Genomic DNA, 26,578 nt, shown 5'->3' on the forward strand with positions numbered 1-26,578 from the left:
GTTAGTTACTTGTAGACGTGGCTGTGATTTGTACTACTTGACTTCAACACAGGGTGGCAGTCTTGGGCCACTACAGGTATTTTCAGTCCAGTCCAAATATTAGTCAATTATGGGACACTGCTGACGTTTTTAGAACAAATTGAACAAATCCTAACAATGGAGAGAAACGCGCCTATGAGTGATATGTGGAATTGGGCAAGTGGACATGAAAACTTTTGACATGTGTTGGCTGCTTAATTGGTGATGACCGTGACGATTGAGCTAAACTCGCTAATATGTAGGAGTGGGACAGTATTGAGCGCAATATATGAACGGGGAGGGGTTTTGGGTTGAGTCGTCATGGTCAAAAAATGATGGGGAAAGATATCCCAGATTACACCGCTAACATTTCATCTGTTTATGATGGCGCTAAACTGTCCAGACCTTTAGGAATTATCACCAGCAGTCTTTGTTGTGGGTGATCGGTGAGGAGGGTGGGGAGCAGCTGGCTACACAGCCTTTGCAACATTTGGATCAGTGGACGATGCTTGTAGTGTGTGTACTCTCGTATCCAACTCATTTGCTGAAGATAACAACAGATGCGTGACATCAGACGTTCGGAGTGAAGGAAGCAGGAGAAGTGACTGATAGTCAGGCATTTTCTACAAGCCTTTAGAAATAATGACCATCTGGATAATTCACTTGTAAGACTCAAGTTAGATGAGTTGGGATTTCTGACAAACCTTTGGGTGAAAATGGAAAACGGTGTTTTTCTGCCCTTCCTGGATCAGTTCATGATGAGCCCACTTGTCGCCTGGGTAAGTGATTCACACTGTAAGTGATTGTGATAATGATGGACTTGATGACTTGACTGATCATCACTGCAGGTGAAGACCTTTGCTTCTCATGACGAAGGCCGGAATGTGGACTTCAGTGAATTGCTGGATGGAGTCTTTTTGAATGATGTCATGAGCCAAATGTAAGTCATGTTTTGTGTCCCCTTTTTTAAATGAATGTTGCTATTGAAAGCCCCCCCCCCCAAACGGTATTCTTGAAGTCAAGTTTAATGTCCATACATGTACTAGTATGCTCTTTTTCACTACTGTATGACATTTCTGCGTACTCGTAGGACAACTACGAGTTACTACTAGTGAGGCAAAACGGTGCACTAATTAACAAATGCATGCTACTAGTAACCAGAGGTGTTAAAATTATTCGATTAATCGAGCATCAAATTAATCAGCAAATAAAGCAATTATCATATAGAGCAATTGTTTATCTTATAATTGTTCGAATCCTCTGACTTCAGCCACACATAAATTTTCTCTGATTTCTGTAGACCTTCAGGAAAGCAGAATGATCATCTTTTTGCATTTCATTAAAATAAGACATTTGCAAACAACTGATTTTACTTTTATTTGTGACAGCTATGGCTGTTTAAAAGTGCTATATAAATAAAGATGACTTATTTAGAAAACAATGAATCAACATTTGCCCCTGTTTTCTGACATGTTACGGACCAAGATGAATAAAATAGTTCAATCTATTACAAAAATAATCTTTATTTTGCAGTCATAATATGAATAACCTGTACTTGTTTTTTAGTTCACACCTGAAGTGCATATGAAACATGTAGCCCTTTGCATTAGTCTGTACCCATAAGTAACTCAGTGTTTCATCAATAAAAATGCAAAAATAAATAACAATAGGATAATAAACAGTAAAATAATAGCAAAATATCTATTTTTATTCAATTAATCAATATATAATCAATAGAATAATCAATTCTAAAAAATATTTGATGGCTACTAGTGGCATTATAAAATTTTACTAATTAACATCCATGGCTTCACTGTACTATTAGTAGCACACATGTGCACATATTAGTGCACAGTTTTGCCTCGCTAAGTAACATGTAGTACTAATTGTACTAATATGCCAAAATGATCCTATTCGTGCTCTTTTGTCAATCCATCAGTGCACTGTTTTGTCACTACCGTTGTAACTCATCAAGTTTAGATAAAATCCTGCCAAAACAAATGAGACATCGTAAATTTTGTCGAGATGCTAGTTAAAGGATTATGATTTGAGCAGCGTATGTTCAAAGGGAATTATCCCCAGCCTTAGAAAAATGATGGTGTGCTGGCAGTTGTTCAGTTCTAGCAAGTGACATACTGGACACTCTATTCGTGAAGGGTAAAATGAATAAATCAGTTATAGAAAGCTTCCATTTGTCCACCATTAGGCTCTAGCGTTCATTTATTCACTTTATCAACCAGTGTCACAATAGCCAGCTCTGCATGAGAAACATCGCTTGACTGGAAGGGAGGGGGTCAAGGCGGGATAATCTCTTGGATTGGGAGACCCTCTGGGATTAAAGCCATGTTGCTGGTGTTTAGTGGCATTTGGACACAGATGGGAAGGAGGAGCGAGGGGGTGACACAGAAATGGGGCAATAAAAAATGGGCGGTGACAGGAAGACTGAACAGCGTGATGACTGAGTAGCTAACTGCATTTTTATTGTGTGAGTGTTGAGTGTGTCAAATTCGCAATAACATGATTGTTTATTGTATCGTTATTTCTTAATGTATTCAAAATATCAACAGTCAAATGATTCAAAAGCTCCTAGACATGCCTGTCTGACTTGTTCAGTGTCAAATTGTGACTGCCTATTCCGATAACGTTGGGGCGCTGTGTTACAGTTTTTCTCCATAGGTTTGGCACATTTCTTGAAACCAGATGACATTTTCAAAACACCATGCACAAATCTCAAAACCACACAATGGTGCCAACTGAATGGCATTCCTCATTGCTTTCATCAAATTGCCAATGTCTTAGTACATGTTTTAATTGCCTCAGTGGATCTGTGCAAATGGCTGTGTACGTTTAGCCTACAGTTGGCACAATGTGCCCACATTTAGCACATTTTCCAAATGAATAGATTTTGCTGATCGAACTCGATTAGTTGTTTTTCAGTGTAATGGCTGTCCTCTCCAAAATGTCAGCAGGATTTCAGTGTGTAAGTCGTAATTCGCTAAATCAGCTGTTCAATTGTCAAAATTAGTCAAGCATATCACAGGAGATCAGTCTTAGAGTAGGCTAATATTTACACTTGAAAGAGAGTAAAATAAAGAATTGACATAAATATATATATATAAAGTCACTCAAGGGTTGATGAACGAACGCACAACCTTCAGGTTGGGAGACACTAGACCACACTACCACCTGAGCTATGCCCCTTTTGCTTATCTCCAAGAGGAGACCAAAAACAAACACAAACATCGTTTTTGGTCTCTTGGGGTTATGAAGATTCCAGCTGACATGAGTGATATACTAAAACACAGCAGGAGCTGTGTGGCTCAGGGAGTCGATCGTCTGTCTTCCAAGCTGAAGGTCATGAGTTTGTTCCTCAACCCTTGAGTGACTTGTATTTATTTATTTTTCAAATTTTATTTTACTCTCTTCCAAGTGTAAATCTTACTCTAAAACTGAGTCTATTTGGTCCCACTTTAAATAGAGTCAAATTTACTCGACATAATTTACAGTGTAGTGAAAGTGTTACAGTAGTAGGTTCATTTACGCTGTGCGCTAGATATAATTTTAGTTATTAGTTTTTCATAAATATACTGAATTCGGCATACACTTTCTTTTGTTGCACTCTAATGTGTAAGTTTTTGTGTAAATATAAAGTGTTGCAATTTCCTTGACTGTGAGTGGAGTTTGTCAAACCGCAAACTTTTAAAACTGCTCTTGTAAAATCGCCCCCCACCCCCCCTCTGTTTTATATGTAATTGTATTTTGTTAGCAGCACCTCTGCTGTTGTGACAAAACATCTAATGATTTTGACTTGCAGTGCTCACAGAATGCCTAAGGGACGATACATTGTGGGGGCACTGACTATTTGTATGACAGAAATGTGTGAAAGAGAAAATGATTTTAAAACATAGGTAAGCAGTTTTGGGAGAGATATGTGCTTTTGCTAATGAAGTGATGTGCACAAATGTAAGTCTGTTTGGCCAAATGAGTTTGCAGTTTTGAAAATGTTATTTCAGTGTCAAGAAATGTGCCAAATTAAAAACTGTATACATAAATAAAAACTAAATTCAATTATTTGCAAAGCATTTATCCTATATTTACTTGAATACACTACTAAGACAAGACTTTAAATGTTCAAACTGATTTGCAAGTCATTAAATTCTGTTTTTAATATTTAACGCAATGTCCCAATTGGCAATTGGGTTTGTGGATGGATGGATGGATGGATGGATGGATGGATGGATGGATGGATGGATGGATGGATGGATGGATGGATAGATAGATAGATAGATAGATAGATAGATAGATAGATAGATAGATAGATAGATAGATAGATAGATAGATAGATAGATAGATAGATAGATAGATAGATAGATAGATAGATAGATAGATAGATAGATAATGAAAGATTGCTTGTATGTCATCAGTCATCCTCCGGCCACACCTCCAGCTGCAAGCAAATTGAGCAAGGATCCAAGTCAGAGGGTCCCGAACTTGACCTTTCTTGTTCAGCAAATCAAGACATATTATCTGGTGAGTGAGTTTCTCCCGCATCCATCCAAGCTACATGCTGTTAAACCCTATCTCACAACATCGGATTATGAAATTGGAACATTTGCTTTGGATGTTTCAATTGCACCTCAACTTTGCAAACGCGCACTGGATAACACATGCGCAAACCGGATAGTTGGTGGGACTGAATTTCTCACAGTTCTGTCTTAAGACGCGTGCCCTAAATATCACCCATGTCAACATCTGTGCAAACAGCATAGGAGCAGTTGGAATACCGCAATAAAGCTGCAGTCTGAGCCCCGACAGCGTTTTAAAGTCATACATTTCAAGCAGGGGATTGCTGTGGCACTTGTCAGATTATATTATTCTGACAAATTAATTAACTGCAGTTTGAGATAAAATGTCTTGCATTAAAATCTGTTGAGATTACTAGGATGTCATTTTCGAGCAGGGCGGAGCATTTAAATTCTTGAATTAAATGTGGTGGCACTACTTTTCTGCAGCAGCATCTTCAACAGCATGCCTAATTACAGATTTCATTTGTACTCAACGGATCAAGTCATTACTGATACAGTTGTACTGCTGACACACTGTATTTATACTCCAATGATTACTCTTGTAGGGGGAAATTTTAATGTAGGACAGTTTGGGATTTTATTTTTTATTGCTTCTAACTAGGCTGGTTTTGTTAAGAGATGCTTTACTTAATTTGCATTAACTGAAACATTTTAGTGAGGAAATTTTGAACAATTTTACTGATGAAAGATTATATTAAACATTATTTTCTAAAATATTTACCTGTATTCTTATCCGCATTCATGTTAAGCCACAATGTGTGATTGATATATGTCAGGGCTTTGGAGCCACATGTGGCTCTTTATCCCCTATCCTGTGGATCTCTTTAAAAAAGATATATTTTTAAATACATATTTACTTTTATTTTTTGATAAAATATTCTTTAAATGAATAAATTATTTAGATTTTAAAAATGAATTATTAAATATTTAAAGAAATGTCAGTCAAAATGTGTAATTTGTAAAAGAAAAAGGTTTTTAAATTACCTAAAAATTTCTAAAACAAATGCAATGAAAAAAAGACCATAAAATGTACAAAAAGTAGTAAAAGCAGAAAATTGCCATAAAATATGTTTAGACTTGCCCAAAAAAATTATGGGGGGGTTTTGTGTGTGTTTTGTTGTTGTTGTTTTAAAGGCAGAAACAAAAACATTTAAAAAGTAATAAAATGTCCAAAAACAAAAGAAGAAATATCGGAAAATTACCATAAAATGTATACAGAATTGCCATAATAGCCATAAAATAGCCATAAAAAGTCCCAAAAAAGGAAGGAGAGAGTTCAGAAAATGATGATTAATAATATGTCCACAAAATTGCCAACAAGCCAGCTTTAGTAAGCTCTTGGGCCCTCAGTACACTAACATACATGTTTCCTTCATCACAATCTTCAAATGTTTTGTGGCTGCGGACACATTTTTGGTTATTTATTTGGCCTAATTGGCTCTTTTGACAGGAAAAGTTGCTGACCGCTGATCTATGGGAATGTTATGTCTTTATCTTTCTGGTTTGTTTTTTTGTTCACAGGAAAACCTGAGACAGTTGATTCTTATTCCTCTTCCAAATGTGCTGCTGCTTTCGCGGACTCCTCAGACTGGTATGCCAATTGTCCAGTTTCTGTAGTACTTGTCATCATTATGGGATCACAAACTCACAGGGGAGCTGACATTCACATTTTGACACCTATGGACTATTTAGAGTCTTGAATGAGAATTTTTAACATGACAGTATTAAGCATTTTATTGGTTCTTGCTTGGAACAGAGCAAAGTCTGTTGGAAATGAAGAAACTGTTGTTGTTGCTCCTGGGATGTGCAGTTCAGGTAAACATTCATCTGGTCTCTAATGTTGATGTGTGATGTACAGTACTTTTTACAATATTGTTGGCAAAATAATCCCATGTCAAGTTATCTGAAGCAGAAAGTATGACTTTTTTTGTTTCATTTTCAGTGTGAGAAGAAAGAGAAGTACATTGAAATAATCCAGATGCTTGACTTTGACACAAAAGCAGCCATAGCTGTGCATATTCAAGAGGTATCTAGGATTGTTTTTCCCCAGAATCTGTCACATATAATTCTGTGTAAAAAAGAAAGAAAAAAGTCACTTGTGCAAGAGTAACCTAATAACAACAAATATGATGATAATTACAGTACATGTGTGCATTCCCCCCCAATAATCTCCAGCTGACCCACAGTCAAGACAATCTACTTGACCTGCACTGGTTGGAGTGCAGTCACATGCCCGCTGATGAACTGGAGGTTGTAGCAAAGACAATGGCCGTCAATCTTCAGCACTTGCTGGACCAGAGGGACGACCATTTGGAGGTAAGGCATGATACTGGTGGGAAATGTTGGGAAATAGCTGAGAATTGGACTGCCAATTTCCTGAGAAATACTTTTAACAACAGATTCAGATTCAACACCTTACAGTATGAATTAAAGTGTCGTAATCAATCAATCAATCCAAACTATCTATCAATCAAGCATTGCAAGCAAGCCTGAAATTTACCAGAAAAATCTCATTCCTCCGCTAAAATGATCAAGTAACCTTGTGACTTAACTCGTGATGATCTGCATGTCCCTCTTATTTTTTAAGACTATAGCAGAGCTAACACAGGAAAGGGAAGGTGTGGTTCGTGTTCTCTGTAGCACATCAAACCCACAGTCCGCCGTCTACCCTCCCAGCATGCAACAGCAGCAGGCGGGAACTCAGCAACATTTGGTTGTAGAACTTGCCGACTCCAAGGCCAAGATCAGACGACTTAGACAAGAACTGTGAGTATCTTGTAAATAAAGTCAGAGGTCTCTTTACCTTACTGCGAAAACAAGAATACTCTTATAAATTGATGTGGGATTAAAATTGTGCTTGGCTGTTTGTGACTATTAACACACAATTATTTAACCCTAACACTAATGCAGTTTTTCAAAAGTGAAACAGAACAAAAGTTATACAACAGTGGTACTCAAAAAGAGCAGGTAGAAGTTCACAGAATTTATAATAATCCTAGTCCTTATTTTCCACTATTTCGTTTTACATTTCTTGTACAACAGAACCTCAAACTGAGGACAAAAAAAAACAACTTATTTACATGTAGCACAAGAAAAACAGGCATCAAATATACAATGTAATAATACAAAAAAGGGAAAAAAGTTGTCACAAACAAAATACTCGTTTATGGTCATATAGTTTGACGATAACTCAAAGACAAATTGTGTAAATAGTATACACGTTTGTAATTGTACAATATTAGAAAAACAATTGAGAAGAAGAAAATAGTTTCAATAGACTTATTGATGAATACAGTATTCAAAATAAAATAAAATAAATAATTGTCGCAACGATAAAAAATACACCTCTTACTCATTAGCTATTTAATTCCACTGCAATATCAGATTCGATGCCATTCCATAGATCCACTCCAGCCCTGGTGATGCACATACATATGCTTTTTGGAGTCATTCTAAATGGCTCTTTTGTTTAAGTTCATCTTTCCTCTCACGTTATATGTTCCTTCTCTTGCACAGAACTTTTTTTTGATACACTCTGGGAGAATATTTGTTTTGACTTTGAAAATAAATAAATTTGTCTTGAACTCTTTTAAGTCCCTAAATTTTAACATTTTTGATTGAAGAAACAAGGCATTTGTGTGAACAAAATAGTTCACTCAATGGCAATTTAGTGAATAATATGTTCATCATTGCTTCATTAGGCTACATGACAGAATGAAGATACATGATAGAGTCTTACACTGCAAAAATCAGCTATCTAGCCTAGACTTAAACTCTTATGTCAAGAAATAAAGTCTTATTGATCTTGTTTTGAGGATTATATACTATGCAAGAGCAGAATTTCTAAGATTATTCATTTTATTTTAAGATGATTTGTCTTTTATTTCTTACTTAGTTTGTAAATCCTAAAATTAGTTAATTTTTATGCACAATAAGCTAAAATGCCTTAAGCGTCTATAGGTATGATGCTGTTTAATTCCACACAGCTAGATATTTTCATGTATACAAAATCACCCTGGGATCTCTCTTAATACTAACTATATATTCTCAAAGAATGCATGTATATACATATATATATATATATATATATATATATATATATACTGTATATATATATACACACATTGATCTAACTTTTTTTTTAAGCAACACTAAGGAACTTTCAGTTTATGTTGATTATGGCGGCGCCATATAGACAAAAGCGGTAATGTTATGCCTAAAGGAAGACCATATTTCCAATGAGGACAAGCGCATTGCATCGTTTTTGAACTCGTGCCAGCAAGTGAAAGCAGGGCCAATGTTGATCCTTGACTGTCCTTATATCAGGGTAGTTTCCCCTTTTTTCCCCATTTTCTTTTTTTGAACATTTCAGTTGTTTTGCAGCTTCTGCCAGAAAAGCAGTAATCGTGCGACGACATTCAATTTGACTTCCGTCTTTGTAAGGAATGGATAAAGAGGGAAGTGATGTATGCCATAAAGCAGTCAGCACATTTGTAGTTTTTGTTGTGTGGCAGTGTTCCTATCATCCTCCTCAAAGTTGCTTAGTGCCAGTAAAAATAATACAGACCCCCTTAAGCCATAGCAAAGCTACCATTCAACTAGTTTTAAGTCGATGTTTCATCAGAAGAGTAATAAAAATATTTTATTAAGGTTGAAAAGTTCCTTAGTGCTACTTGAATGCAACATTGGTAGCCCATTTTATCCTAGCATTTGTATTTTGGGACTCTTTAAAATACTATATCATTTCTTTATTATATATCACTAATTGTAATTGTAAAAAAAAAAATCAAAATAATCTAAATAAAATGTAAGTAACATGTATTTTGTGTTGGACTTGTGTCGCTGCAAGGTACTTAATGTAAGCCGTCTCTCCTCTGGAGACCTTCCAGTAGTGACTGAATGAGAGTTACCACAGGATAAGAGATGCCCCGGGGAGTTTGGCCCACATTAATGCCTGCCTGGCAATTTCAGTGGTTGCGCACTATACTTCTGACCCACATTGGCTCTGTGCTCCTGCAGTTCATGTATGCACATGCACATTATCTCAAGACCCATCTTAGGACCTCTGAAAGCAATGTTGATCATAAAAGTGTATTATCCCTCTTTTTAACAAACACATAAAAACATTAAGATGTTTATTCTCGCTTTCTTTGAATGGCCCTAAAACCACTTACAGTTCTGCAGGTCTGCTTTCGAACATTGCCTGGATACGTACAGATAACTTGGTACAGGCAGCTGCCGCAAAAAGGAAAAACTGTTAATAATGTCTAGAAAATGAATGAAATGTGATTATTATGTCAATGAAAAACTAAGAGGTTCTGCATTCCTGCAGAGAAGAGAAGAGCGAACAAATGCTGGACAACAGACACGAGCTGGAGAACATGGAGGCAGAGCTGAAGAGGATCCAGCAAGAGGTTTGAAGAAAAACAAGACCAACAATGACAGTAACACATAATGCAATAACCCCCTGACCCTTCTCTGCAGATTACACAGCTTTAAAAATTGCACTCAGATGGGAAATCTGTTCTTACTGACTAGGAATTAACAGCAATTAAACTTCTCATTTAGTGCAGATTGAAATTGGTATTTGTGGAAGCGACGAAGTTTGACTCTGTTCAAGCCTTTTAACCTAGTAGCACTTGTTAGCCTGATTAATACATTTTTGTTATTGTTAAGGTTAATGTTCTTTTCTTAAAGAAGAGCAGAACATCGCATAAATACCACATAAACATGTTCATCATTATTTGGAGCATATTTTAATGCAGAGACAAACTCTGGTTCTGGCGAAAGTTTGATTTTACATTGATTAAATCCTGCGAAATTACTAGTGCTAAATGCCTAATGGCAATTTAGATCTAGTGCAAATGGGATTGTCACAGTTCTATCCACAGTCACTTTTTTTAAATCAGATTTTAGTTTTCAGACCTATTTATAGATAAAACCTTATTTCTGTCTGAATGTTTGTCAGAATTTGAAGCTTCTCATAGACGCCCGAGCGGCCCGTGCCTACCGCGATGAGCTGGATGCTCTGAGAGAGCGAGCGCTGAAAGCTGACAAGCTGGAGTGTGAGGTGGGACGCTACAGGGAGCAAATGCACAAGATGGAATTTTACAAGGCTAAAGTGGAGGTAAAATCAATAAATAAATTATTTTTACACACCCAAAAAAATCTGCTCCCATTTCTGATCAATTGCAGTACTCCATGCATACATCCATGTTTATTCTTTTGCCCTATTTAATTTGCTACATACATAGTAAAGGTATTTATATAATCTTCACATTTTAGGGTTGTATGGATTTCTACTGTATTGCTATAGTGGTTACTAATCATGATTTTAACATGCATGGTAATATAATTTTATTTTGCTTATACTCAATCTTGTATATCATACTTTTAATACAATTAATTGGAAATGGGAACAAAAACAAGCATTCAGAATGATATTTTGGTTGATTACATATCAGTGTTATGTAATTCAAGTGACAAGAAATATTTTTCCTCCTTGACTTCAGGAGCTCAAGGAGGATAACAGAGTGCTTCAGGAAACCAAAGAGGTGCTCGAGGATCAGTTAGCAGGCTGGAGGGCACGCTCCGATCAAATCCACCAGCTGGAGAAGCACAGCCTGCTGCTGAAAGCCCGCATACACGACATGGAACAAGTAATCTTCACTTCTTCTTTACTTGCAGTGGAGATATAAATTTCAATATCTTCAACTTAAACTAATCAACGTGCATCCCCACTTTAGGGAAGAGATGTAGATCGCAAATGCATTGAGGAGCTGCAGGATGAAAACTTGACTCTGTGTTTAGCACAGAGGAGAAGCATGGAGGAGTCACAGCACCTGGGATGGGAGTTAGAGCAACTAGCCAAGAGCACAGACAACTCTCAGGGTATTTATATATATATATATATGTATATATATATATTATACACCTTATTAACTCATTCACTCCCAGCCATTTTCACTGAAGTAACCCCCTTCGCTCCCAGCTGTTTTACTGGATTTTGACAAATTTTGCAAGGCCCACAAATATTGTGTTCTATTGCTATAAAAACATGGAACCCACCAAAAGAAAGATTAGAGTCTCTTCTTTCCTCAGGAAAAAAAGTATATTTCTATCAGTTTCCGTTTTGCAGCAATTAGCATTAGAATATAGCTAACTTTCATCATTATTCACAAATCTGTTTACAACACTGAGGGAAAGAGCTTTTTGCAACATGGTTGATCTCTTATACCCTGCTGCCACCTGCTGGCCGTTTTTGTAATAACTACAATTGCTTTAAGACAGGGATGGCAAACTGCGGTCCTCGAGGGCCGAAGTCCTGCAGATTTTAGCGGTTTCCCTACTCAAATTTTAGCTGATTCCAATTAAAAAGATCGTTATCATGTTTATGCAGAGCTTGCTGATGAGCTGATCATGAATCAGCTGTGTTGAAGAAGGGAAATATCTAAGACCTGCAGGACTCCGGCCCTTGATGACCGGATCTGGCCATCCCTACTTTAAGCGTTCCCTTTAGTTCAGAGGCTTTCTGTATGCTCTAGCATTAAAAATAATAATAATAATAATAATAAAACGTATAAATACATTTTGGGCCGATGGCGATATTTAAACGTTTTTATACGTTTTTGGGAGCAAATGAGTTAATTAGCTCTGTTTGATTGTACGTGTACCTATGCTCACTCTTTATAGACAAATAAAACCCGCCAACATTCTATATTTCCAATTCAATGTTAATTCCTAAATGTCAAGCTCTTGTGGCCAACGTTAATCCCTGCTCTATGTTTATCTACAGGGCAGCAGACTTTAAGCGAGGAGGTGAGTGAGCGGATCCGTAGTCGTCTGTTGAAGTTGGAGAAGGAGAACCAAAGTCTGCTGAAGACTGTCGAGGAGCTCAGAGCTTCCTGTATTTACAACGACACACAGTCCAACAAACACAGTGAGAAGGATCGTGTCTGTTATATTGACAAGTGGACCTCATCATCAGATGAAAACATAATATCATTGACTTCCTGCTCACGTGAACAAAACTGCACCCTCATTGGTGCAGTAAAACAGAAGCCGTTCAATACAGATCCTGAATGCCAAATGCCAGAGCAAGACCACGCAGGTCTCCACCTCTCATCCCGTCACATTCAGGAGAAAGGACAGTTAGAGGACAGTAACAGCAGAGAGCATTTTATATCAGTCATGTCTGATCTGGAAGTGTATGAAAATAGTCCCAATGGTGTCCATTTTTCTGATGGCTCACACAATCCCTCTCCTGGCTCAAGAAGCAGCAGCTCCAGCCATGGCAACATCTTCATAGGCCTGCCAGCACGCTTCACTAACTCCAACAAGCACACCGAGCGTCTGGAGGCCAAATGCAGGACCCTGGACTCCATTAACCAACAACTGCAAACTTCCCTTGCTAACACTGGTATGTTTTGTGGGGGGTTAAAAAAAAATCATTTTTTTGTTAGGAGACCCCTTTAAGTCTTCTGATTGTTTTTAAACTCCCTTTAGAGCGAAAAGTCCAACGATTGGAGGTTGAGGTTCAAGAACTGGAGGCAGACAACCAAAGCCTCCAGGCCACCTTAGAGGAAGTCCGGATTACAGCACGCCGTCTGGATCAAGTGGAAACGGAGAAGCAAAGTTTGGAACAAGAAACGGCAACATTGGAGAAGGTAAAGAGGCAACTGGAGAAGGAGAATCGACGACTGCGCCAGCAGGTATAAGAGATTTTGAGTACTGTATTTGTTTTGGATGAACAAGTGCTAACAGTGTCCATATCTTCCATGTCAGACTGAAATTCAAGAAGCCAATTTGGACAGCAGTAATGTCTGTATGGCGAGCTTGGAAAGGGAGATGCGTTGTCTAGTGAAGGAGATGGAGGAGTTGAGGGAGACAGCTGAGAGGGTCAAAGGGCTGGAGAGAGACAACAGAGAACTGGCCAAGCAAGCTGCTATCGACCAGAGGACCCTGGACACCCTGAGAGAGGTAACAAGGAGACTACTAATCTGCTCTGACCTTGATTCATAATGGACTTTTTTTTTTTATCAGTTCACAGCTTTTTAAAATACTCACAGGTCACAATATTAGGATACTTCACTGTCAAACGATTACAAAAGTACAGTATTCATGAACACAGACAATTTAATTAAAAAAAAAGAAATCTTTGATTTGCATAGAGATATTATTACTGCACTAATGAGGTTGTAGTTAGCAGAACTTCACTGCATCTTACTGAGAGGGGTTCCAGTATTATATACTGCACCTCCTATGTTGCTGAACTAAGTAACCAAATTATTAGAGACAGCTTTCAGTGTGATGAAGTGCAGTTCTACACCACAGCAACTAATAACTACCGCAAAGAACATTTTGTTCAAGAATTTTCTCACCGTGTCAATCATAACAATCAGATTATAATTCATTTCGCAAATCATTTTGATAGACATTTTTCCTTTTTTTCATCTTGTAGAGATTGTACAGCTGTATATTTACCAACAATATGAAGCTCTGCCTGGATTCTAAGTTAAATCATGACATATAGGAAAATAGTTGTATAATATACGTAAAAACAAAGTTCAGGAAAATTATTTAAATTAGACATGAGCTGGTAAAATTGGAGAAATGTAAATTTTTTCGATGTATCAGAATGAGTGTATGTGAGTATGAGGCTGTATTATGGTGCATGCTTATGAATTTCATGTACATATGCTGCTGGCAAATGTACGAAGTACGATGTCAAAGTGCAGTTGCATACTCGAGCAGGTTTATACATTTTTATTTTTTTCATTGAAATATGCTAACCTATTATTGTATCAATAATGAAATAAGTCAAAACATACAAAGAATAAAGGGTAGGACTAGATACGTTTTCAACTTCTTCCTACTCCCTTTTGAACATGTAAATCAGGGGTGCTCAAGTTCGGTCCTCGAGAGCCCCTATCCAGCCGGTTTTCCATGTTTCTCTCCACTAACACACCTGATTCATGATCAGGATCGTTATCAGGCTTCTGCAAAGCTTGCTGATTAGCTGATCATTAGATTCAGCTGTGCTGCAGGAGGGAAACATGGAAAACAGGCTGGATAGGGGCTCTCGTGGACCGGACTTGAGCACCTCTGATGTAAATTGTGACTAATAGATGATCGTATAAGGTTTTTCTTTCTTCTTTTAAATTTTTATTTTTCTGCTACTTGCTTATATGTTCAATAAATAAGCAAAGAAACATCCATCATCGCTCTCCAAAGAAAATAAATGCCTTATATTTTTTTAAATCTGAAAAACAACAGCCCTTACTTTTATTTGCTTTCCAAAAAGAAAAACAACATTGAAAAATCTGCAGCAACAAATCAAAGTGAATACTGAATGTTTAAAAAGTTGTTTTTTTTAATTGTCAAATGCACTGTACTGAATACACATTTTGTCTCCTAATCCTGATTTGTTGGCTCTCTTTAGGAGCTTATCAGTGAGAAATTGAAGACACGTCAGAGAGAGGATGAACTACAACGTCTGTCACATGAGCAAGAGATGAAATTTCTCATCCGATCGAGTACACTGTCTGATGACCCTGACACAGCCGAACGCAGGTCTAAATTGTATTGTTTCTCTTTTCAAAATAGGAAACAGACATCACCCAACTACGATGAAAGTTGAAAGATGATACACACATAAATATATATATATATACAGTATATATATATATATATATATATATATATATATATATATATATATATGTGTATAATTGTCCAAGCAGCAGGTTCAATATGCTGGAGTCAGAGTTGGAGTTGTCAATGAAGAAGTCGCTTCAAATTAAAGAAGACAAGATGGCTGTGCTGGAGGCCCGTCTACAAGAATACTCTACCTTTAATCAACAGCTTCGCCATGAGCTGAGAACTGTAAGTTACATATCCTGACACAACTTCACTGAAATGTCTTCCAAGTGTTTGAGCTCTGCTCCACCACACAGGTGAAACTGAGCTATGAGGCCTTGCAACAAAAGCAGCAGGAGGAGGAGGTGAACGAGTCAAGCGCCACCCCAGTGGGGGAGAATGGAAAGACAATGAGTGAATGGCTGCGTGAAAGCCACGAAGCCACCAAAGAGCTGCTCAATATTAAAGACCGACTGATTGAAGTAGAGAGGAATGTACGTTGCAGTTAATTGCCAATCGCCACACGATTTCTCTGTTGATGCAAAGGTTGAATAGAGCCACCCCCCCCTCCTCCTCCTCCTCACCCGCTTTCTAGAACGCAACACTTGAGACAGAGCGCCAGGCAACGCAGGCCCATCTGAAGCAGCTGGAGAGTCAGTCCGACAGTCAACAAGCTCAGATCCTCGCCCTGCAGAGGCAAGCTGCCTCCCTGCAGGAGAACAACACCACTTTGCAGGCGCACAATGCGGACCTGCAGGTACAGGAAAGGGAAAAAAAATAAGTAGAATGTTTTTATTTTCCATTCAAATTAACGGGACTTCTTACCTTTCCAGGTGGAAAAATCCACACTGAACTCCCAGAGTGCTTCCCTGATGGCTCAGAATGCTCAATTGCAGCAGCAGCGAGTAGGAACAGAAAGTGAGAGGGACGGCGCGCTGCGTGAACGCGAAGAGCTCCGTGGTGCTCATGAACAGCTATTACGCGATCACGAGCGTCTGGCGGCTCTCCACGAACGGCAAGCCGCAGAGTATGAAGTCCTCATGGGGAAGCACGGCTGTCTGAAAAATGCCCATCGGACCCTGGAGCTGGAGCACCGCACACTCCAGGACAGGTGAGAAAAGCAAGGGGGAATGTTGTATGTGCAAACTTTTTTTTTTGTTTCAAAGTTCTGTAGTTTTTTGTTTATTTCAAAGAGATATACAGTATTCCCTTTTCACATTTTTATTAGTTTGAATTGCATTATTATTATTAGTAGTAGTAGTAGTATTTAGTGCTGTCCAACAATAACATTTTTAAACTAATTAATCGCACTATTTTCTGTAATTAATCATGATTAAATCACAATTAATCGCGATTAATCACATTTTTTCTACTTCTGCTTTTACTTTGTTCTTCAAAGCTTGTAACAGATATTTACTTAAGTAAAATCTTGGAATTCATGTAAAATCCTCAAATAGAAAGTATATTTAGACTCAAAGACTGTTCGAACAGCTTTCTTTGGTCCTTGAATAGAATACTTCTCCTGTAACTTTTAACCCCTGTATGGTGTTCGGGGTACCACACAGGTCTCATAAACCCGGACGCCATACAAAGTTTGAACAAAACAATCACAATGGACTCAGCTTTACAAGCCTTCTTTTTTCTCAGAAACAATTCTCAGAACTTCTTGCTTGCATATTAGGTCTGCTCACGAGTACTACACTCCAGTAGCATTGGTTTGCGAGGCCCCGTGGAGGTACCTTGAGCAGGGAATTTTGCTTTGAGATTATGCGCCAAAAAGGCGTACAAATAATATGGTATTTGAATTTGGCGCTGCAAAGTGCCCACATTACTTTAGAGTTGTCCAACAGGCATCAAGAAAGTACATCATAAAGTAAAACTACCTCCACAGAAAATCGGTCAGTGTTAAATTTCCAGTGTTCGATCAAATATGCAATATGCAGTGTTATTTTAACACAATTAGGATAAAAAATGACACTGTCCGAGTACGTTTCCAGTGTTGGGGTGGATGTTGGGTGTAACCTCATTTTCGATGAAGGAGAAATTTTCAAATTTTTCAGCGCAATGTCAACATTTCAATAGTGATACATCCAGTTGTTGTTGGAGCGGCGTGCCTCAGTCGTAGAGTGATCGTCTCCCGAGTCCCGACCCTAAGATCCTGGGTTTGATCCCAGACCAACGTGACTATGTCAAAGTATCCTTGAGCCAGATACTGAACCCTCAGCTTCTGATGCCAAAATATAAAGCGCTTTGAGGGCCTTGTAAGGAGGAAAAATGCTATATAAATGAAGTACTATTATTTACCATAGTAACGTTTAGTTTGAGTTAAATTTTTAACACTTTTAAATTTTAACAAGTGTTTAAACACCAGAGTTAAGTGTAGTTTGGCAGAAGTAAATGTTTAAGACTGACAGTGTTTACCAATATATATTTTTAACACGATACAGTGTTGGAGTAACACTAGTTAAATGTGTATGAAGTAACACTTTGAAAAGTGTCAGATTGGTGTGGACACATATGAACACTTTTTTTGTGTTAGATTTAACACTCTCAGTGTTAATCTAACACTGGCGATTTTGCCGTGTGTGGTCCATGTTTATCCATTTTCCCGCCAGTGACTCCTCCAAGATTGGCTGCACAGTGCAGTTAACTGAGTTTTTTTGTTTTTTTTTTCGCTTTAAATCTCCGAAATTAACGCTTTAATTTTGACAGCCTTATTATTATTATTATTATTATTATTATTATTATTATTATTATTATTATTATTATTATTATTATTATGGGTTTGTTTGATTTGGTATATTTGCTGTAGGTACAACAACCTTTATTATTATTATTATTATTATTATTATTATTATTATTATTATTATTATTATTATTATTATTATTATTATTATTATTATGGGTTTGTTTGATTTGGTATATTTGCTGTAGGTACAACAACCTTTATTATTATTATTATTATTATTATTATGGGTTTGTTTGATTTGGTATATTTGCTGTAGGTACAACAACCTTTATTATTATTATTATTATTATTATTATTATTATTATTATGGGTTTGTTTGATTTGGTATATTTGCTGTAGGTACAACAACCTTTATTATTATTATTATTATTATTATTATTATTATTATTATTATGGGTTTGTTTGATTTGGTATATTTGCTGTAGGTACAACAACCTGTTGCAGCAGCGAACCAAATTAGAAGATCTGGAAAAAGCCCTGAAGGAAGAGCAGATGAGGATGAGTGTGGAGAAGGAACATCATAGGACCGCCGCTGCTGAATGTTGCAGGCTTCGGGATGAGAAAGACTGGTGAGAAAAAGAGGAGCATAAGCACATGAACACACAAGTCTAGAACAGAACTGGCCTCACATGTCATCACAAGCTAAAGTGCATGTGCTGTATTATTTTCTTGATGTTACTATTTAATATATGCCACAATATTGTACTGTTTTTCCCCCAGGTTGAACCAAACTTACCGTCAGCTTTTGAAGGACAATGAGCTGCTGACAGCAGACCACAAGCAGCTGAAGAGCCAACTAAATGAGAGCAAGCTGGCGCACACGTGGCTGGAGGCGGACTTTTCCCAGCTCAAAAAGGACTACCAGCAACTTGATATCACCTCCACAAAGCTCACCAACCAGTGCGAGGTGTGCACTCGTCATCTTAACACACACGTTCCGACATTTCTCAGGGTTGCGTAAAACTCTTTATGATCAGATTTATTGCATTGGTTTGAATACTTACCACCTGCTGGCCTGTGCGAGCAGTTGCTGAGCCAGTTGAAGGGGAACCTGGAGGAGGAGAATCAGCATCTTCTCAGTCAAATTGACACACTTATGCTGCAGAACCGAACTCTGTTGGAACAGACAATGGAGAGCAAAGATCTGTTTCACATAGAGGAACGACAATACATGTAAGCAGAGAGAAACACTTGCATGCTACATTTAAACAGGATTTAAAAGTGGAAGAAGACCAAATAAATTTTTGCTCGAATGCAGAATGTCATCTCAGTTCTAAATTGTGTCTCATTATCAGTGACAGACTTAATGATTTGAGGAGGCAGAAGGAGAAGCTAGAGGAGAAGATAATGGACCAGTATAAGTTCTATGAGCCCTCGCCTCCTCGCAGGTAAGATGCTTGACATTTTCAGTTGATCCAGATGGTGCGCTAATAATCTCTTTTCACCACTGTGGGCTCCATAATAATAATAATGTTCATCTTCAACAGGCGAGGAAATTGGATCACTCTCAAGCTGAAGAAATTGATCAAATCTAATAGTCGTGAGCAGGGACTAGAACACCCTCTCACGTCGACACATTCGGACGCGCACCTCTCCTGTCACGACAGCAGCTCCTTCATCGGTTCGGATGGCTCTGCGGGCTCGACATCCACATTTGCAGGCGACGCCGCACCGCCGCAGCCTCATAGTGAGTATGAGCTTCCTGACTCGCATTTAACAAGCTATGAATCGTGTGTGTCCAATGTTTCATTCGTCCTTATGCATTCCTCTGCATGCACCAAAATGTCTCTCATTTTGTCTTGTTTCTCTTCGCTCCTTCTTCCCTTCATCTCTCGTTTCAATCCATCACATCTGTTTCTCGCCTATGTGGATGCTGTCTGGTAAAAAGCCACACTGAAGCTGTTTCCTCATATGAGAAACAGGCTGAAGAACAAAGATAAATTGAAGTCTTTCATCCAACGTTCCTTGTGTAAGATAGACTGTTTGATCCCTCCTCACTACAGCCTTTAATTCAACTGCTAATTCATTCATGACCACCTCATTTACTTTGTATGTTACTCCATGTAGCACCCTATAGTGTAATAATTTCCTGAAAATGTAATAAAATTTGCACTTAAGTTGATCAAAAATGGAAGAAAATCAACTTTGAAACACTCAACACCAAAATTTTAACACCACCAATTTTTGCTGTGAATTTATGTAACAGTCTTCGATTCTCAAAACACAAATTGTAGAACGTTGGACTGAAAATGAACATACTGTGTAGATATTGCATTAACTGTCAAGTGTTGAGGAACAAAAGATCCACCTGGAAATGTAATAAATTCCCAATAATTGAATATGGTTTTACATTATCAGTGAAAGTATTATTACAATAGCAGTCAGATTTTTTTTTTATTACATTATTGGGTTTTATTAAATTTTGGATCGAGATAAGTGCAAATTTTATTACATTTCCAGGCGTTATTACATTTTTAGGAAATCATTACATTATAGGGTGCCTACATTCCAACACATCAGTACTTAAAATAACTAGGGATGTTCGATACCACTATTTTTCAGACCGATACCAATACTCAACTAGTGACTGTGACTAGTAGTCACAGATACCGATACCAATTACAGATACCACTACGACATAAAATTCCCCCCAAAAATGAAAGACCTAAATATTCCAATACAGCAGTGGCGAGCGGTCGTAATAAGCTATTAATGCGATGCATGCCCAAGCCGTCAATAAAATCCTTGAAAATATTTAGCTGTCAGTGTCCTCTATTATACAATACCTTAGTTCTACTACTTTGGTCTTAAATTCCTGTGTAATTTGTCCTGTTTTCCTTGGGAATAGCAGGAAAGCCGACAGCTTGTTTCGCGCATGAACAATGAGAAATCAAGTTGTGTTAGTTCCGAGAGGTTGTTTCTGTACGTGCGCCTTTTGAATGGCCAAAAAAGCTGTCAGTAAAGCAGCTTACTTGGCTGTTCTCCGGTAAACAGTCAGTGGTTGAGAAGAGGGCCAGCAGACGCCGGATTTTTACCCGGGATGGGAACCATCGCCGGGGATGTACATTTTAGAAAATCCCTGGTGTCCTGGAGGTCTTTGGGCGGCCGTATCTCCCAAACTCTATGTCCTACCGGGGACATACGGGCATCCCCGAATTCTTCTCGACAAGACCTTTCCAACGATGTATGGCCCGTCGTTCCGCGGTCCGGAGATAGAGGGCCGGCAAATGCCAGATTTCATGCCCGAGGAGGCTCCAGCATTCGCTGCTGTGCTCCGGTCCTCCGGTCATGCCCAGGAATGCTCCAGCGAGAATATAATTTCAAGCGAAGTAGCCTAATCATCACGAAAACGGGGAAGGATTTTGTCCGTCACTTTCAAGCAAGGACGTATGAGAAACATAAATGGCTCGCTGACTGTCCACAGGTTAGCAAACTTTATTGTTACTTGAAACCTCCTGCGTTGTCATTTTTTCTCCTCCCGTGTTGAGCCCACTTTATGGGCATGAGCCAGTTCCGAATACCGTAAATTCCAATGTATGGGCAAATTTGTGGGCAGGTGTTTTTGTCATTTCACTCACCAAGGAGCTGGTTACATTATATTATATTTTATATATTATATTTCCGCTTAAATGTTATACCTACACAGGGGTATGAAATAATAATAAAATAATAGTTAATATTAAAATTTATAATAAAAATACACCAATATTTTTCTGCGGGCGCTCACATATAAGTAATGCCCACTCTAAAAGGTCACCGCTCGCCACCGCAATGCAGTAGTCCCTCGCTACTTCGTGGTTCATTTATTGCGGATTCACTATATCGCGGGTGAGGGAACACTGCATAGTATTTTTTCTTTTAAAAAATCATTTAAAATAATGGCAATTTTCTATTCCTCTAATTTCAAATTTCTAGTTCCTAATTGTAAAACGGTCACAAGCTACCGTCGCGAGTACCGATACCTTAAAATAAAGCTGGTATCTGCACCGATACCTGGTATCGGTTCTCGCCCTTCCCTAAAAATAACAATTAAAAGTCATAATAATATAAGCATCCATAGGATTCAGACTGCATCAAATTGACTGTAATTGAAGACAAGGATATTTTCCCAGCAAAGCCAATTTACCTCAGTCTATTATCTCTTTTTCCACCTCCCCGCTGTCCGGTTCTCTGGCACAACATTGCAGCCCTGAGTAGCGTGTTGTACCCCTCTGCCCCGTTGGAGCAGGAGCAATGGGCATACAGCTCCGAGGAGCTGGAAGGCTCAGAAGCTGATGTGCAGGACAGGAAAAAAATATTGACCTCATTCCTATCCACACTTCACTTGCATCCCACCTCTGAACCCTCCATCCAACTCCACGCCGATGCCCCAGATGTGCCACAACTCCAGCTAGGTAGAAGCATTTGCAAGCCATTCATTTCATTGACACCATCTCTTGTTTTTTTTGTTTTTTTAATCATGCATATTAAACTCCCAAATCTATGGAATGTAAATGTGTGTCTTTTATCAAGTATTTGTGCTCCACAGACAAGGATTCAAATGATAGCGCTGCGCCATCTGGTTTTGAGGACACCGACGAGCTGCAGCATGACGGTAAAGCTTTGTGAATAGCGGTTTAGAGGATTCCGCAAATACAGATGTATTACCCTTGCAGGAATTAGAGTAAATCCATCAAATCGCTAACATGACCTTGTTTCATATTAATCTGCATGCTGACCACAGAGGGGGGAAAAAAAACTATGATGAAGAAACGTGGATCTGCTGCCCCCTTTCTATCATTAACGATATGATTGCAAATGTGACAAAAGCACGAGACATTTGAGTAAAAATTAGAGATGTCAGGCGATTAAAATTTTTAATCGTAATTAAATGCATGACTTCAATAGTTAACTCACAATTAATCAAAAATGTTATATCTGTTCTAAATGTACAATAACAAAGTTTTCCATACCTTTGGTAATATAAGTGGATGTTGAACTAATAGAAATATGGCTGCATCTTTTAGTCATTGATACAGTAATTTCACAATAATTCATAAAATTGAATTAAAATTAAAAAGATGTACTGTAATAAAACAACTGCGATATTGATATTTCTGCCACTAGATGGCATAATTGCATTTGTAAGCCGGTGACAGCTCAGTTCATTTTTCTTTTCATATAAAGAGCTATATAATCTTTAGCATGAAGTAACTTGTGAAATTCTACACATTTTTAAAATTGTAAAATACAACTTGACCCCAGTCTCCACAAATGCAATTATGCATTATTATTAAATGTATTACTGCTAAATTTTGATGTGGTTTACTGTGTTGCGACTGGAATTCCCCCAGTACAGGCTTTCCAAGTAGGGGGCCATTAATCGCGCGTTTAAAAAATGAGTGGCGTGAAATTAACGCACTAATTTTTACACCCCCTGGTAAAAATGTTCATATTTAAAAAAAAACATTATTGTCTTCCCAGGGCTTAATGTGACCCAAAGTGGAGCTCAAAGCGAGAGCAGCGGTGAGTTCAGCATAAGCCTGGATAACGAACCCTGGTCAAACGGCAGCAGCCCTGTCCAGCAGCCGCTGTCTCGCCAGTCGTCAGTCTCGCACCGGCCGCCCAGGGGCGCCTCCACACCCCAGCACGCCTCCTCCACGGCACACAAGGAGAAAGCCTTGACCATGCCGATGACAACCAACCAGGAATCAGAGTTCAAGTTCATTTCTCAACGGAAAGAGCCTCCAGCAAATCACGACTTCTGGCTCACACGGGGAACAAAGAGCATTCGAAGGGGATCGAAAGGAAAAGTGACACGTCGCTCGTCAGATTCCGGGGGAATGTTAAGCACGAGATCTAACTGCGGTGATACTGAATGTACCCAGACTTCAACTTGTTCACCTGTTACAGTGTTTTATGTTCAAGGGAAGTCGTCCTCAATGTCCGGGTGCCTCAATTGCTTCTCCAATCCGCTCGGAAAAGAAGGCCGACTCAAAGGGTATAGGTCGTCTAAAAGTCTCCCTCGTGCCAGCAGTGTCATTTCCACAGCTGACGGGTCATCCAGACGCCCCAGTATTAACAACGAGTGCAGGGCGGTAGTCAAGACTCAGACACTTCCTGTTCTCATCTCAGACAAGTTCAATAACCACGAGAAGCAAGAAGAACCGCCGGCCGCGCCCGATCAACAAGTCAGCAAACGTAGTGGGCCTGAGCTCAGCCCGCCAGACAAACCTCCAAGAGACCCCACAGTCATTGTGACCAAAGACAATCCAAAACCTGTGCAGGAGTCAGATTTAAACTCCCCCTTTAGTCTTAACTCTGTCTTCTCCAACACAATCTTCAGTGAGTCGGAGGGGAGTTGCCTGGATGCGTTTGAGAGAAGCGACCAAACAGATATTTTCCTCTGTGAGTCAACCTGCAATGCAAAACTGCACTCAAGTGAGCCACACGTCGATTCGTAAAAAAATTGCAAACACTCAACATGGGAAAGTGCAGAATAACAATTTGGTTTATGTTACTAGGTTGAGAGAAGAAGCCTTGAAAAAAACTTGAAAACATGTCTACAAAGCACAATTACTCTTACTTCTTTACAATTATAAAACCTGCATTTACTTAAATATGTTCCTGCTTGTATTTTCAATAAGTTTGGAATTTGATTTCATGAAACCATGATGGTAATTGGTCTCACAATGACTTTGGATTGGAAGCATGTCATGCAGTGCGCTGTTTCTACAACTAGGTGTCAGTAATGCCTAGCGCATGCAGTTCCACGAGAGCCTGACGTTAATGTTAGGTTTGGAAAAGAAAGGTGGGCATTCCGTCAATATTGATGGAAAGGTCCATCAATAACGGATGTAATCCCAATCGGCAATTTCACTGTTCAGTTTGAAAGATTGACGATGACGGAAGGGTGTCCTGACTGTTGATGGACGTTCAAAATTCATTGACGCACCCGCCTCTGGAAAGAAGTATATCTTTAGTTAAGCTACTTTTGCCACTGCATTAAAACTGACTTACCCACCTATATTTGTAAATATGCAACAGATGTTTCAGTGATCTGTTTTTGTATCCGTATTTTATTCTTTTCCATTCATTACATTATATGTTTTGTATACATGCTACTAACCAGGGGTGTCCCAACTTTGACTTCGAAGGGCGACAAATGGAAAAATTAAAGGATGCAAGGGCCACTGGCATTCTTCACCAATAATTGATTGCACATGCTAAAATCAATCCATCAGTGTACAGTGTCAAGTATGTGGACCCTTTGAAAATGAATTACAGTTCTGTATAAATTGGCCATAAAATGCAGTCTGATCTTCACCTAAATGACAAGAATAAATGGAGTCTACTTAAACTCTCAATTGGGTAGAGGTCAGGATTTTGACTGGACCACTCCAGGATAAGTATGTTCTACTTCTGAAGCCATTCTGTTGCTGATGGCCTCAAATTCTTCACATATCTTGCTAACTTGTGAATCTATGTTTCTATTGATGATAGCAAGCTGTCCAAGCTCTGCGTTAGCAAAGCACACCCATACAATGCTCACTCCACCATCCTTCACAGTTGGGATAAAGTTTTCATGCTGGTCTACTATGCCATTTTTATTTTATTTTTGCTCCACACAATGCTTTGTGTGTTCCTCCCAAACAATTCAACTTTGTCTTAATCTTTTCACAGAATAAAAGTGGTGTTGCGTTTTTACAGGACAGCCGCTCCTTGGAAGAGAAGCAACAAGTGCAGAAATTTCTCCATTCATAGACAATTTTTCTAAACCATGGACTGATGAAAAGCAAAACCTTCTCAGATATTTTTGTAACCTTTTCCATCTTATACGTAATGAAATATGGTGAGGTGCTGAGATGGTTTTGCATTTTACTTATAATGTGGCCCATAATGAAAATGAGTTGACACTCCTGGCTTAAAGTTTCATTGTCATTTTCCCCCTATGTCCTGTGGATATTTACTTACTTATTATTTTCAATTAAAAAAAAAAGAGCAAAAACATATTTCTGTGGTGTTAGTTTGGAAAAACAGATTGCTTGTTAATTGTGGTTTAGATAAAGACCAAATTATATGATAAATATTTACAGAAATTTAATCAATTCCAAAAGTTTGACATACTTTTTCCCTCCCCTGTAGGTAAAGATATTCAGAGCATATTTTTTTTAACCAACTTGGTTGTAAAGCAAAAAATATAGGATTTCCTATATTTTGTGGGTAAATATAGCAGACTTGTTCTCCACTAAAATGCATCTGCTAAAATGGTGAGCCAAAGTTTGGATCCCCCTGTGTAGCTTCACTTCACCTGCTGCCAGACAATCCTGTTTTGAATGTTTGCGAATTGACAAAAGGCTTCTTATCCTGTATTTTTTTCCTGGTGCTCAGTGCTTTTGACTTGTTAAACCCAGAGTTCTGCCACTAATACTATTACATTTAAATGTGAATGTTTATATGTGATATAAGATGTAAATTATTTAAGCTACAACGAGAACGTGTGTGGTTTGGTCCCCTTTTAATAAAGTAAATATATAAGCAAAACACTAGTAAACGTCTCTTTTTTTATGTTGACTACTTTTTCCACTGCTGTCATTGGATGTGATGA

At 38.4% G+C, this 26,578-nt stretch overlaps 1 protein-coding gene across 3 annotated transcripts; it reads left to right on the plus strand.

Annotated features, from left to right (window-relative positions):
- The first annotated feature begins 399 nt into the window (after positions 1 to 399).
- ccdc88aa (coiled-coil domain containing 88Aa) lies at positions 400 to 26,514 on the plus strand. 3 transcript variants are annotated; one of them, XM_077571123.1, is made up of 28 exons: positions 400 to 797; positions 867 to 958; positions 4,443 to 4,548; positions 6,126 to 6,195; positions 6,361 to 6,419; positions 6,547 to 6,630; positions 6,780 to 6,920; positions 7,192 to 7,370; positions 9,937 to 10,018; positions 10,573 to 10,731; positions 11,117 to 11,263; positions 11,351 to 11,495; positions 12,400 to 13,023; positions 13,110 to 13,315; positions 13,389 to 13,583; positions 15,046 to 15,176; positions 15,347 to 15,488; positions 15,560 to 15,736; positions 15,838 to 15,999; positions 16,076 to 16,353; positions 18,417 to 18,560; positions 18,712 to 18,898; positions 19,019 to 19,164; positions 19,287 to 19,379; positions 19,479 to 19,678; positions 19,880 to 19,960; positions 22,520 to 22,585; positions 23,455 to 26,514. In XM_077571123.1, exons 1-28 carry the CDS (start codon positions 735 to 737, stop codon positions 24,432 to 24,434), a joined length of 5,139 nt encoding a protein of 1,712 aa, XP_077427249.1. In that variant the 5' UTR covers positions 400 to 734; the 3' UTR covers positions 24,435 to 26,514. The 3 variants fall into 3 exon arrangements, with proteins under 3 accessions (XP_077427249.1, XP_077427250.1, XP_077427251.1); XM_077571124.1 differs by lacking the exon at positions 19,880 to 19,960 and having other exon boundaries at positions 401 to 797; XM_077571125.1 differs by lacking the exons at positions 400 to 797; positions 4,443 to 4,548 and having other exon boundaries at positions 896 to 958.
- Positions 26,515 to 26,578: the final 64 nt, after the last annotated feature.

Source organism: Vanacampus margaritifer, chromosome 7 (genome assembly GCF_051991255.1).
Source record: "Vanacampus margaritifer isolate UIUO_Vmar chromosome 7, RoL_Vmar_1.0, whole genome shotgun sequence".
Taxonomy (NCBI): Eukaryota; Metazoa; Chordata; class Actinopteri; order Syngnathiformes; family Syngnathidae; genus Vanacampus; species Vanacampus margaritifer.

Coding starts and splice junctions, on each gene's coding strand:
- ccdc88aa (XM_077571123.1), top strand. CDS start 735: ATGGAAAACGGTGTTTTTCTGCCCTTCCTGGATCAGTTCATGATGAGC. Junction 18,899..19,018: donor AGCTCACCAACCAGTGCGAG/GTGTGCACTCGT, acceptor CTGTGCGAGCAG/TTGCTGAGCCAGTTGAAGGG. Junction 19,165..19,286: donor ATAGAGGAACGACAATACAT/GTAAGCAGAGAG, acceptor TCTCATTATCAG/TGACAGACTTAATGATTTGA.